Source organism: Heloderma suspectum, chromosome 6 (assembly GCF_057233095.1).
Source record: "Heloderma suspectum isolate Gila_16-S chromosome 6, 16-S_ref, whole genome shotgun sequence".
NCBI lineage: Eukaryota > Metazoa > Chordata > Lepidosauria > Squamata > Helodermatidae > Heloderma > Heloderma suspectum.
Genome location: NC_139463.1, coordinates 69,058,214 through 69,072,183, shown reverse-complemented (window position 1 = coordinate 69,072,183; position 13,970 = coordinate 69,058,214). Strand labels below are relative to the sequence as shown.

Genomic DNA, 13,970 nt, shown 5'->3' with positions numbered 1-13,970 from the left:
ATGTTCTCATGAGCAAGATGGGAGCAAGGGAGGGCCCTGATAAAAGAGAATTCCCAACAGTGCAGTCTTTGAACTTACCCAGGGGTTATTGAAGGGCCGCTTTGCAAATGCACATGTATGCCTCACAACTGTACACTTGGGACTAGTTCACACATACGCTTGACAATTGTAGCATGCAGCAGTGACTTGCATGTGTGAATGGGCCTTCGTAGGTCAATTGCCATAGGTATAACTTTCATATCTCCTCCAACGCAGTGCTTTTGGGGTGGAGTCCATTTACAGATGTAGCTGCCAGTCATTCAACGTGCTGCAAGGAAGTGTAGGGAAATCGAGTGATGTACATGCATTTGTGAATCTGCTTTTGATAACCTGAAAATGAATGTTTGAACTATCTCCACTGAAAAGCATTGCATTTGAGTTGTCATTTACATTTATGCAGATTATGTATTTTATTGCTGTAAGCTGTCTTGGGAGGGCTTCTGGCCTGAAAGGCGGCCAAGAAATTTTTAAATAAATAAATAAATGTGAGAGTTTTATCTGGGGGGTAGGATCTGCGATGGTGCATTCTCCCACACATGAGGCATCACTAGTTGCAGTCATCAAGCAAAGAACTTGCACATGTAAACGAGCTTTTATTCCAACTTGCTGCCCCAAGGCAGAGTCTTCTATACCTAAAATATTTTAGGGATGGATACATCTCCAAATTTTGGGATGAGATTCTTAAACTTTCTTGGTGCCTTATTCTGTTGCTGAACTGGTCACTACGGTTAGGTAATTGTTCCTAATAAGCAGGGGTTGCAACAGGATGTTGTGGTATATCCTCCCTCCTAATAGACATGTGTGCCTTTTCAAGGTTCCAACCATTACACACACACACACACACCACACCCTAATTCTGTTTTCAGGAGGTGGGTTGGTCGGGCCCTTTAGGGCACAATCCTATGCCTGTTGAGACAGAAAAAAGCCCTACAGCTCCCAGCATTCCCCTGGCTGGGGAATCCTGGGAGTTGTACAGCTTTTTTCTGTCTAAACAGACATAGAATTGCACCCTTATCTATGTATGTATGTATTTATTAATTTTTAAAATTATCTTTGGTCCCCTAAGCATGTTGATACCTCTCTCTTGTTTCATAGTGGCCTCATTTTGGCAATAATCCTGGTGGCACTCATCACCTAAGTTTGCTATTAGAAGGAGTGATGTTTAACCATGATTTGTTTCCTTGCAGTTTAAACCCATTGTCTCTTGTCCCGTTGTCCTTCTTGTCTTTAGAAATATATATAAACCATGAATTTAGAAATATATGTAAACCCTCCTTTACACACACACACACACACACACACACCACTCACTCATTCCTCTTTAATGAACTCTTCTCTAAGCTAAATACGCCCAGTTCCTTCAGCCTTTCTTCATACAGTTTGCCATTTAGACCCCTTCTCTTGCTTGTAGCTGTCTTCTGAATCCTTTCCAACATTGTCAAATGTCTTTCCCGAGCAGTGGTACTCAGAACTGAATGTGCTACTATTCTAAATGGAGTATTGCCAGTAACCAAGTACAGCAACTCTATTAACTTCCCAAGGCTTGAAAACTATGCTTTTGTTGATAGAACCTAAAAGGTCATTGGCCATTTTTGTGGAGTAGAATCAGAGGCTGGTATGCTCAGGACTTCTGGGTCCTGTTTACAGCTCCAGAGGTGAAATGGGATATGTCTGGGATTAAATGGGAGGCTGTCTCCATGTCTGCAACATGAAACTAATAATCTGACGCCTTGAAAGCAAAAGTAATCCTGTTCAGTTTCCTCCATCACCACCTCTACTGGTGATTTACTTTGGAATCTCAGGAAAGTCACTTCCTTTGTTATGGCAAAAGTTGCTGTGTGTTTTGATAAAACAGTGTTGCATATCTGTGGTAAAGAAATACAAAAGGTTGCCCAAAGCATCATCGTTGCAGCTGTGCTCAGTGCAAGAGCCAAGACTGTTGCCCTGTTAACCTTTAGTTAGATCCTGACTGTTTCAGTTCTTCCTTCAGTTTCACTTTGGTGCCACCTGCTTGCTGAAGCTTTGGAAAGTTGTCTTAAGGGGCTGTCTAAATACCTACGGTGCTTCTCATGATTGACACAGCTGTCCTTTCATGCAGAACCAGACCTATCCCTGGAGGATAAATTTATTGGTGGCTATCAGCAATGCTAGCTAAAAATAGAACCTCCACAGCCAGGCACAGCCGAGTGTTTATATGAGCAGAGGACAAAAACAGGGAATGGTCTGTATATCTGTATTGTCTGTATATCTAGCAACTAGATGGATGAGCCAGCATGGTGTCAGGCTAGGACCAAGGAGACATGGGTTCAAAGTCCCACTTAATCACAAAGCTTATTGGCGTTGAGCCAGTCACTATCTCTCAGCCTAGCCTATATCACAGGGTTGTTGTGAGGACAAAATGTAGAGGGTAGGGGAGAACTATATATACCACCTTGAGCTTCTTGGAAGAAAGGTGGGATATAAATCTATTAAGGGTGCAATCCTATGGGGATAAGTGGCTGCCGCCAAACTTGGAGGCAACTGCCTATCCAATGCAGGGTAGCAGAAGTGCAGAGGAGATCGTCTCCTCTGTGCTTCAGCCGGCCTGCATTTGCAGCTAGACAGCCGATTTCGGCTGTCTAGCCATGAGAATGCAGAGCGAGGGAGGTGGCTACCGGACGACACATAGGATGTGCCGTACCAGCATTTCCACCTTCCCCACCCCGGAATGCCCCGTTTTCACCGCTCCACGCTCCCCTTCCGAGTGTGGGGCCATTCCGAGCTGCCTGCAAGGCAGTGTGAGGGGGTCAGTTCTCCGGGAACTGACATATCCTATGGCCATCTAGCCGCTGACTAGCGGCCATAGGATTGCTCTCTCCATTAATAAATAGCCTTTGGACTACTCTTACAAGACAATTCTTACATTCTAGATTTTGGAAACATGTCACTTTGTTGTATTCACACACAACTGCATGCAACATTTCTTTTTCTTTAAATGAAAAGCTGCTATATAATAAGCTGAAACCTATTTTTAACACCCTAGGCAGGTGACGCGATGTGCGTGGACGGGATTGACAGATGGCTGGCAGCTTGGAAGTCTTTAAAAGCTGCTGTCCTCCAAATAGGGCGTTCCCCATGCAGGAGCTTAGTTCTCTTTACAATCTTGTTCCTTATGTGCTGATTCTAAAAAACCTGCCTGTCGACAGGCATTCATATTCAAAGACCTTCTGCTTAAATAAATACAATCTCTCTCTCTATTTCCAGTGTTCAGGGATGAGTGCTGTGGCTTGTATAGCCAAGGAGGAAATACCAGCCGGCTTGGGGAAATCCCATGGGTTGGCAGAAGTTCAAAGAATCTTTGGGGGATAAAAATCCTAAGGGCAAGAGAAAACCCCTCAAACAGCCCAGCGAGGACTGAGTGTGCTTGGTGGCTACAAAATGCTTGATGGAGGGGTGGGGGATGGAATAGCATCTCCTGAATGGCGCCACGCCACTCTTCAAATTTACTTGCAGGTCCCGTGTGTGTGTGTGTGTGTGTGTGTGTGCACGCGTGCGTGTGTGTGTGTGCGCGTGTGTGTGTGTGTGTGAATATATATATATATATATATATATATATAGGCTCTCCTGTGCAAGGCAAACCCCACTGAAATGCAAACAAGCCACTGCTGTGCTCTCATGTAGTTCCCTTTCGTTTCAACAGGGCTTGTGCAAGAGAACTTCCTGCAGGATTGTAATGTATGTTTGCAACATTGGCAGTGGGACAGAAGGGAAAACAAAATCGATGTACTGGTTTGGTGGGACAAGGATCTTCTTCAACATTGGCACCCAAAGAGTAGAACTCCTTTTCTATTTTTATTCTTAATAAGTCTCATCTTTATGGGCCTTAGGTACCAGGCAAAGTAATTCTCCACCAGAGAGCTTTTGGGGTTCACTGGGTATTTGTGTTATCGAAATGTTATTCTTGCAGATGCTTTAGTTCTGTCGCCTCTTAATATTGTTTGCTCTGCTTATTGATTGTTATTGCTATTATTATTAATAATAATAATTACATTTCTATACTGCCCCATAGCTGAAGCTCTCTGGGCGGTTTACAGAAGTTAAAACATTAAATGCAGTGTTAAAAAGTGTAAAAGCCATTTACATAAAAGCACACAGAGAGTATACAGAAACAACATATAATTAAAAACAACTTTGAACAGTCAGTCATAACTGTCAGTCAGAACAGTCACTAAAGACACATTCAGGACCGATTAAAACTCATCATGTGCTGCCAAATGCCTGGGAAAAGAGAGAGGTCTTAACCTGGTGCGAAAAGATAGCAATGTTGGCACCAGGCAGACCTCATCGGGGAGTTCATGCCACAGATGGGGGGCCGCCACTGCGAAGGCCTTCTCCCTTGTTGCCGTCTTCCGAGCTTCCCTTGGAGGAGGCACACAGAGGAGGACCTTAGATGTTGAATGTAGAGTTTTAACATTTTAAACGTATGCTTTGTTTTTAAAATACCTTGTTAGCTGTCTTGTAGATCCTCTGCTTGAATGATGGGATAGCACTATTTACTTATTTATTTGTTACATTGATTTCCTGCCTTTTCCTCCAAGAAGCCCAAAGCAGCATACATGATCCTCCCCCTCTCCATGTCCTCACAACAACCCTGTGAGGTGGGTTAGGCTGAGAGTCAGTGACTGGCCCAAAGTCACCCAGTGAGCTTTATGGCCACATGGAGCCTAGAACCTGGGTCTCCCCAGTCCAACACTCTAGCCATTATGCCACACTGGCTCTTTGCTTTAAATAAAAAAATAATAGTGGTCTGTGAAGGGTAGGAATTATCCATGACAATAACATTACAAGAAAATAAACCTCATTAACCATTATATAATAACCATTATGCCACTCTGGCTCTTTGCTCTAAATAAACAAATAATAGTGGTCTGTGATGGGTAGGAATTATCCATAAAAATAACATAACAAGAAAATAAACTCTGATCATATTAATTCCAAAGAACTTAACACAGGGTTGTATCCAATATTAGTCTAGCTTAAGTCCCATCCATTTGAATGGGTCTACTCTAACTTGGACTAACATTGAACACAGTCCTGTGTTCAGAAATGAAGGCTGTCAGTTTTACAAAGTAGATTTAGGCCTCAGTCCTATATTGAAGATCTGCCAGCTGGGAGGCTATAGGATACAGCGGAAGCCCCAGTGTGCCAGTGGAAACGCCAGATAGACAGCCGCCGTGGCAGATACGCTGGTTGAACACCTCAGATACACTGGTGGAGCATATTCACCAGTGGAGCTGTTCAGCCACAGAATGGCTGAAGTGCGTTGCAGTTGTGAGGAGCCACTCTCATACCATAGCCTTCAATCCACAACTACGCCCCCATCACCGGGGCAACTTTACCCTAGCCCCAGTCATGATGCAAAGAATTTCCCTCCTGTTGACTTCAGTGGGAGCGAGGGTGAACTACAAAAAATAGCTGCCTTCATGTTGACGGACACCCCGTCGCTGTTGCCATGACAGCGCATAGGATGTGTTTTAACTCGGCACCCAAACACAGTGCACCAGTATATAAACCCCACACAGGGAGACCATAACTCAGATGACAGGGGATGTGGCCTGGGGCTGTATCCCTCTGGCCCAGTTCGAGCCCTCAAGGGGGAACTCTAGTGATGGAAAAGTGGGAGAAAGGGCATTTTTCACAAAAAGGCTGGCCTCAGAACACACATGGGAACTGAAGGGCCTGTGGAGGCCTCCTCAGTGCAGGCCCCGGCCTGACTCCACCTACCCAGACTGTCAATTGGCTCCTACTGGGCAGGAAGGAGTATAAAGGGCTTCCTGTTCCAGCTGAACTTTGTTCGAGCAACACAGAAGTCCTGAGCTCTGGTGTGTGATCTCTATGAGGATCTCTAGGGGAGAGGCTGGAGAGTTCAAGCAGCGGGGAAATTGGTGGGGGGAAATTTGGCAGTGGTGGGGGGGATCAGGGCACCCTTGGGGGGCTGCAAGAAAGGCCCTAGAGGGCTGCATGCAGCCCACAGTGTGCACACCCCTGGTTTAAATGCATGACTGAACAACAACAACCTGCCTTCAGCCTCACACCAGCCTACTTGCACAGTGAACAAATAATATATTGCTTCACCATACCAAAGAGCATCCAGTTCATAAAAGGGTAGCATAAAATAGCACAATAAAAGTAGAAAACGTCCGCGGGGTGTGGGGGCTCTCATGAGTTTTGCACAGAGACAGGGCCAGCTCAAGGTTTGAAGGGGCCTGGGCAAGGCTCACCTGGTGGCCGTGGCTAGGCCTGGCAAGCCACCTATTATGTGAACCTTCCCATAATGCCCTGGAGTGCTGCCGCATCAGGTGCTCTGGAGCATTGTGGGAAATTTTAAAAAATGGACAGCTTCCTAGTCCCAGCCACTAGGGAACCCTGTGGGCAGCTGGGTGGGCCAAAGCAGGCCCTGGACCTTGGATGTGGCAAGCTGCCTGAAGGTACCAGGGGCTGATGTGGGCCCTGTGTAGAGTGTTACGTGTACAAATGTTGTATGTGTGTGTGTCCTTGTGCTTTGTGCCGGAGGCTACAGTGATTGGCCTAGAGAAGCTCATGAAAGCTGAGAGGTGTCTACATTCAGGGACAATGTAAAGCAGTCTTCCCCAGCCTGGTGCCCAGCAAGATGTGTTGGACTGCAACTCCCATCATCCCCAGCCGGTGTGGCTCTGCTGGCTGGGGATGATGGGGTCGTTATTTCTTTATTACATTTCTATACCACCCAATAGTCGAGGCTCTCTGGGCAGTTCACACCAATTAAAACCATAAAATAGAGCACGATAAAGCATAATATATTTTTTAAAACTTTGAACTACAGTATAAAACCAAAGTAAAAACCAGGAACAGTATAAAGATTTAAACAAACAATAACAGATTTAAAAACAATAAAAACTAAAGAACTATAATGCCTGGGAGAATAAGAAGGTCTTCACCTGGTGCCAAAAAGACCACAACATAGGTGCCAAGTGAGCTTCTCTGAGAAGGGCATTCCACATCTAGGGTGCCAGAACTGAAAAGGCTCCGTCCTTAGTAGCTACCTGCCTCATGTCATTTGGTGGGGGCACCTGGAGGAAGGCTTCTGGAGACAATCTTAGGGCTCAGGCAGCTATATATGGAAGGATATAATCCTTCAGGTAACATGGCCCAAGCCTTTTAGGGCTTTGCAAGTTAATACCAGCACTTTGAATTGGGCCTGGAAATGGACTGAAAGCCAGTGTGGATCACAAAACACTGGCATAATATGTTCATATCAACTGGTCCCCATTAATGATCTCGCTGCCCTGTATTGGACAAGCTGGACAAGTTTCCAGATTGCTTTCAAAGGCAGCCCTATGTAGAATACATTGCAGTAATCCAGACGATTTGTTGTTGTTGTTGTTGTTCAGTCGTGTCCGACTCTTCGTGACCCCATGGACCATAGCACGCCAGGCCTTCCTGTCCTGCACTCTCTCCCGGAGTGTGCTCAAGTTCATATTAATCCAGACGATTACCATAGCCCAACACATCTGCAGGGCACCAGGTTGGGGAAAGTGGTTGGAAAGAGATCCCGCACCTTTGATAAGAACTCCTCAACTGGTATGGGAAATGAGAGGACTCCAGTGCCATAGTGGGAATGGGAAGCAATCCCTCTAGCAAAAATCTGCCCCTTTTCCGAACGTTTGGAAATGTTTCAATTCTGCATCATTTATGCTGGCCCTGGAACTGGGCACTTCATTGGGGCAGAATTTTTGAGTGCAGTTTGCTTTGTTTTCTGGGAGGGGTTGGTGAGCACCTGTCCCCACCCCTCTCCTCCACCCCATGCCTAGAGTTGCTGTTTTTACATTGAGGAAGCCTGAAATTCTGTGCCAAGCAACTCCCTCTCTTACTTTTTCTTCATGCAAAGCCAATTATGCAAATCAGTACAACATGCTTGCAAATGGGCTCCCTTTGCATCAACTTTGCTCAATTCGTCTGCTCAGTTCCAGATTGTTGCTGAGGGTTTTTTTCATCTTCTTCTTTTTGTTAAATGTGGAAGTTTTGGGCGAGGCGCAGTATAGTGACCGAAGGAGAAATGGGTGAGGGACAACTGTGTATTACAGCTGGCCATATAGGAGGGTAAGGTAGCTGTCGATGCGCGTGCACACACACACAAGTTCCCTAATGCCACATCCCTTTGCAGTTCATCCCAGTCCAGCAAACACAATCTAAGAACAATGAGTTTTAATGCACAAATCTGCAGTACAAATGAAACATAGTGCAACCAGTCATCTAGATTTAACCTCACAGCATTAGTGCCGGGTTGATAATTTGTCCCACTTTTTTTTCCCCCATTCTCATTCAATTTGATAGAAAAGAAATTGCTTTGAAAAAGAAACTCAAAGGAGGAGAAATTTTGGAGAAATTCTCATGGGTTGGGTTTGGGGTTCTTGGGGTTACCTTACTTGTGAGGAGGCTGAGGAGTGTGCGTGACTGTCCTGTCTGTCATCGTACAATGATGATGGCGGCCTGTAGCCTATGTGGCAGCCTGTAGCCTCCTTGGCTTTCCACACTTCAGTTAAAGCCATCAAGAGGAAGACCTCATGAGGCAATTCCTCCCATGGGGCTTTTTCAGTTCAGAAAGTACAGGTGGCCTGGGAAGCTGCAGAGCCATGGAAAGATATGTAACAGAGAGAGAAAACATACACAGTACGCTCAGCCACCTCGCGGTGATTAGGTAAGCTCAAAAATACCACCAAAAGAAATTCAAAATTCTGCCTCAGAAAAGTGGAAACCTCAACATCGTTGATGCTGTTGCCACCTACAGAAGCTGTGCAAGGAACCAAAAGCCCTTAGGGCAAAAGAAAGAAGCTGTGCTACAACCCCTGCAGATAGTGAGCCCTATCTGTGAGAAACTGCTGGAGAATTTCTCCTCCCCTAGGAGAAATTTGGTGAAATGGTGGGCAGTTTCTCTGCCCACAAATAGGCTGGGGAATTTTGTGAGGCCATTTGTGCAGAGCTCTACATGGAATACACCATAGGCAGTGGCGTAGTGGAGCCTGGGACACAGTGCTGGCACTTTTTTATTAGCAGGGACTATGGCATCATCTGCCACCCCACCCCTTCAGAATTCCCTGTTTCCTCTGAGCTTAGCTGCAATCCTCACAGTAGCTGTGGGTAGGGGTTGGGGGATGGCATTGAATTTTCCCTGCAACAACATACTGTTCCCTGTTGCAATGCAAGGTACTTTGTGGTGAGTTGGTCTTGAATGGGCAATTAAGGGTGCAATCCTATGCATGTTAAGACAGAAGAAAGTCCTACAACTCCCAGCATTCCCCAGCCAGCCAGTTGTAGGACTTTCCTCTGTCTAAACATGCATAGGATTGCGCCCTAAGACCCTTTAGCTGTATGGCAGAGCTGTTTCTGATGGAGATGAAAACTGCTGGAACTGGTTTGTTGATATGGATCAGCACAGCTGCCTGGATTTTTGGACTCTCCTTGCGGGCTTGGCTGTGGGGACTATCTTGATGCACACCTGCATGTCAACATTTACCTCTACACCACTGCCCACAGTTTGAGTCCAAGAAATCTAGAGGGCACCAGGTTGGGGAAGTCTGTTTTGGACGATCAAAGCTAGTTCCTTTCTGTTTTCAAATGTTTGTCGACAGCCTGGAGGGATGGTCACTTGGAAATGTAAGAACAAGAAGAATTGAACAGGAAGCTTCTCAGGTATACTGTTCCTGCTCTTAGAGAGTATCTTAGGACTTTGGCTTCTAAGTTCTGAATAAAAAGGTAAAGGTGGTCCCAACCAGTCGTGTCCGACTCTAGGGTGTGGTGCTCATCTCCATTTCTAAGCCGAAGAGCCAGCGCTGTCCGAAGACGCTTCCGTGGTCATGTGGCCGGCATGACTGAACACCAAAGCGCACGGAACACTGTTACCTTTCCCGCCGAAGCGGTACCTATTTATCTACTTGCAATTTCTTGCTTTTGAACTGCTAGGTTGTCAGGAGCTGGGACTGAAGACGGGAGCTCACTCTGTCATGCGGCACTCGGGTCAGGGGCAGAAAGCAGCCTCGCCTATATTTCATGCCATAGAATTTATGGTGTCCTGCTAATGCGGCCCAGCAACATGCATTGATATTTGTGGACATGCTCATTTTCTGGGCAGAAGTCTTTGCATACTCAGTAAAAAAAAATTTCATGGCTAAGATGTGGTAGGTGCATGCAAGCTAAATCTTCAGCCTGGGTTTAATCAAGCCATGAGAGAGAGAGAGAGAGAGAGAGAGAGAGAGAGACTGGACTGCAAAGAGAGCAGGAAGGTGTATGGCTGTGATCAGACATAATAATAAACTATGGTTTATCATTGCAGGAATGGGCCTAGGCAAGCATTGCGCTCACACGCTCCCTCTCTCCTCTTCCAATGCGGCCGCAAGGAGGAGATCAGAAGCTTTCACTTTCATTTGCAATTAGCCACAGTTTAGTATTTCATCCGAGTCCTAAACTGTGTTTAATCTTAACTATGGTTTATTGAAACAAGCCAGCTTCATAAATCAAGGTTTGAAGTTGGCTTGTTTCAGTACGCCATAGTTAAGATGAACTGTAGTTTGTTGGGACGTAACATTACATTACTGTTAGTCAAAAACTGAAGAGAAAGCTCCCCTTCTCTTCCTTTGCAGCCGTGCCAGAGGCGTTGCTGCATCTCACCTAGGCTAGTTCCAATAACAAACATAGTTTATTGTTACATCTGAATACAAACAATGCCTCCCCGAACAGCTGCCCTCCCCTCCTTCTGGCAGCCCTGTGTATGATTTCAGAAACTTAGTTCTAGACCATACTTATCCCCTTCCTTCCCACCGCTTCTGGTTTCAGCATGAAACACAGAGGCAACGAGAGTCCCAAGCTCACATCGAACTCAGCGGGGCTTACATCTGGATAGACAGGCTGCAAATTGAGAACCTGTTTGCCAAGGGAGGGTAGATGCAAAATAGGTGTGGCTAAGCAGTTTACCCAAAGCCGCAGCAGCAGGAGCAACGAAGAAAGTATAGGCGAACAAGCAGATGAGACTGGTAAAAGGCCGCTGGTAGCCTGCTGTGACCAATTCGCACAACACTTTGCAGATGAAATCGATCGTATCCGTGCCGACTTGGATGCCGTAGTCGTTACAGGTCTGGTGGATGTAACTTTGGACCCTGCTTGTCCAGTTATAGTGAATACTTTTCAGTTTGTACAGCCTGTGGATGTGGACAGGATCCTTGGAGAGGCAAGGCCTACCACTTGTGTGCTAAACCCTTGCCCTTCCTGGCTTCTAAAAGCAGCGGGGGGCTGGGGGGGGGTGGCTGGCTGATTGGGTAAGGGTCATGGTGAACGCCTCCTTACAGCAAGGTGTGATTCTGTCTTGCCTAAAGGAGGTGGTGGTAGGATCTTTGTTTTTTGTTTTTTTTAAAAAACCCTCCCTGAACACCCTCTGTGTTGGAAAATGTCTAGCTGGTCTCCAGTATTCCGTTCTTGGGCAAGGTGGCTGAGCGTGTGGTGGCTTCTCAGCTCCAGGGATTTCTGGATGAAAGGGATTATCTAGATCCCTTTCAATCTGGCTTCAGGCCTGGTTATGGGACAGACACTGCTTTGGTCGCCTTGGCGGGTGATCTATGCCAAGAACTGGACAGGGGGAGTATGTCCCTGTTAGTTCTGCTGGACCTTTCGGCGGCTTTCAGTGCCATCGACCGTGGTATCCTTCTGGAATGTCCGTCTGAGATGGGATTGGGAGGTGCTGTTATACGGCAGCTCCCGCCCTTCGTGGAGGGGCAGTCTCAGAAAGTGGTGCTGCAGTATTTCTGTTTGACGCCATTTTCGTTGGCCTGTGGTGTCCCTCAGGGTTCCATCTTATCCCCCGTGGTATTTCACATATACATGAAAGTGCTGGGAGGGATTGTCTGGAGTTTGGGGGGTGCGGTGTTGCCAAGATGCTGATGACACCCAACTCTGTCTCTCCTTTCCATCTAAATCCAAGGAAGCTGTTATGGTTCTAAATCAGTGCCTGATGTTGCTAATGAAGTGGATGAGGGCAAACAAATGGAAGCTTAATCCAGACAAGACAGAAGTGCTTTTGGTCAGTCAAAAGGCAGATCAGGAAATAGGGATTCAACCTGTGCTGGATGGGGTCACACTCCCCCTGAAGACTCAGGCCCGCAGGTGTGCTCTTGGACTCAGCCCTGAACCTGGATGCTCGGGTCTTGGCGGTGGCCAGGAGTGTGTTTGCACAGCTGAGGCTAGTGCGCCAGCTTGCACCCATTCCTAGAGATGTCTGATCTGGCCACGGTCACGCATGCTTTAGTTATATTCCATTTGGACCACTATAACATGCTCTAGATGGGGCTGCCTTCAGAAACTGTTCAGAAACTTCAGCTGGTCTAGAATGCTGAGGCCAGACTGTTGACCCGTGTTGGTTACAGGGAGTCACGTGGCTCCCTTGTTTACAACAGCTTCACTTGCTACCATCTGTTTCTGGGCAGAATTCAAAGCGTTCGTTATGACCTAGAAAGCCCTAAACGACTTGGGACCAGGCGACCTGAAAAACTGCCGTCTCCCATACAAATCTGCCCATTTCTAGGATCTTCTGGAGAGGCCCTTCTTTCGAGAGTGCCACCTTCAGAGGCTTGTCTGGTGGCAACCTGAAAGAGGGTCATAGAATCATTGGGTTGGAAGGGGCCTACAAGACCATCTAGGCCAACCCCCTGCTCAGTGCAGGAAGCCTGATTCCCAGGCAGTCTCCCATCCAAGTATAGGGCTGACCCTGCTTAGCTTCCGAGATCATGTGAGATCGGGCGCATCCAGCCCTTTGCTCAACCTCGTAGAATCATTGGGTTGGAAGGGTCCTACAAGACCATCTAGGCCAACCCCCTGCTCAGTGCAGGAAGCCTGATTCCCAGGCAGTCTCCCATCCAAGTATAGGGCTGACCCTGCTTAGCTTCCGAGATCATGCGAGATCGGGCGCATCCAGCCCTTTGCTCAACCTCGTAGAATCATTGGGTTGGAAGGGGCCTACAAGACCATCTAGGCCAACCCCCTGCTCACTGCAGGAAGCCTGATTCCCAGGCGGTCTCCCATCCAAGTACTAACCAGGGCTGGCCCTGCTTAGCTTCCAGCCCTTTTCAGGGGCCGCTCCCAGGCTATAGAACTCCCTCCCAAGAGAGGCTAGGTTTGCTCCCTCTTAGATATCCTTCCACTGGCAGGCAAAGACTGCTTTATTGAAGAACCTGTAACCTGTGAGTGAGTCTGGTGAGTTGGGTGCTGTTTTTAATAATATTCTTTCTGTAATTGTTATGTTTTTATAGCATTTTAGTAGATTATTTTAATCAATTTTAATTGGTTCTGTAAACCACCTTGAGTGCCATTTTTTGGTAGAAAGGTGGGGTACAAATTATATAAATAAATAAATGGGCAAGCTGTAAAGGTGGTGCTGGGGGAGGCAATCCTATATAAGAGGTACCACCCAGGTATCCAGTGGAGAGGTGGGGAAATTTGTCATAGCAATGACATTACGATTTTTCTCTCTGTTCTCTCCCCCACCATCCCTCCCAATAGCTGGAAGCTCCATCTAGCCCTCTGCACACACTCTGGTTTCGAAGTGTTTGGCAGAAATCACACATAATGGTTTAGCTTTTCGTTGTGCTAAATTAGTGAGCCTGTTGGACTACTGGCTAGTCAACCAACCTGCCTGTGCTGCTTCTCCTCACAGCCAAGCCTCTGAATGTGATGCAGTGGACATGGAGGCCAGCTCTTGACTAAAAGGTGCATTTCTGACGCTCCCTTGGCATCCAGAGGGGACACTAGCAGGAGAGGCGGTCTCCTCAGGAATGGGTAGTCATGAGAAAGATCCGTCTTCTCCCAAAAGAGCACCACCTCCCTCTCGGTCCAACAGCACCGTATCATCCAGACACAGCATTGTTCGGCAG

At 46.8% G+C, this 13,970-nt stretch overlaps 2 protein-coding genes across 2 annotated transcripts in view; both read left to right on the top strand.

Moving 5' to 3' along the window:
• The window catches only part of LOC146341097 (uncharacterized), a 17,896-nt gene extending 4,040 nt beyond the window's left edge, over nt 1–13,856 (top strand). The window contains exon 3 of the mRNA XM_084807322.1: nt 13,754–13,856. Coding sequence (XP_084663448.1) covers nt 13,754–13,803 — 50 coding nt within the window. The 3' untranslated portion in view covers nt 13,804–13,856. The remainder of the gene's footprint in view (nt 1–13,753) is intronic.
• OSBPL7 (oxysterol binding protein like 7) overlaps nt 13,827–13,970 on the top strand; it is a 42,897-nt gene continuing 42,753 nt past the window's right edge. The window contains exon 1 of the mRNA XM_084804740.1: nt 13,827–13,970. Coding sequence (XP_084660866.1) covers nt 13,872–13,970 — 99 coding nt within the window. The 5' untranslated portion in view covers nt 13,827–13,871.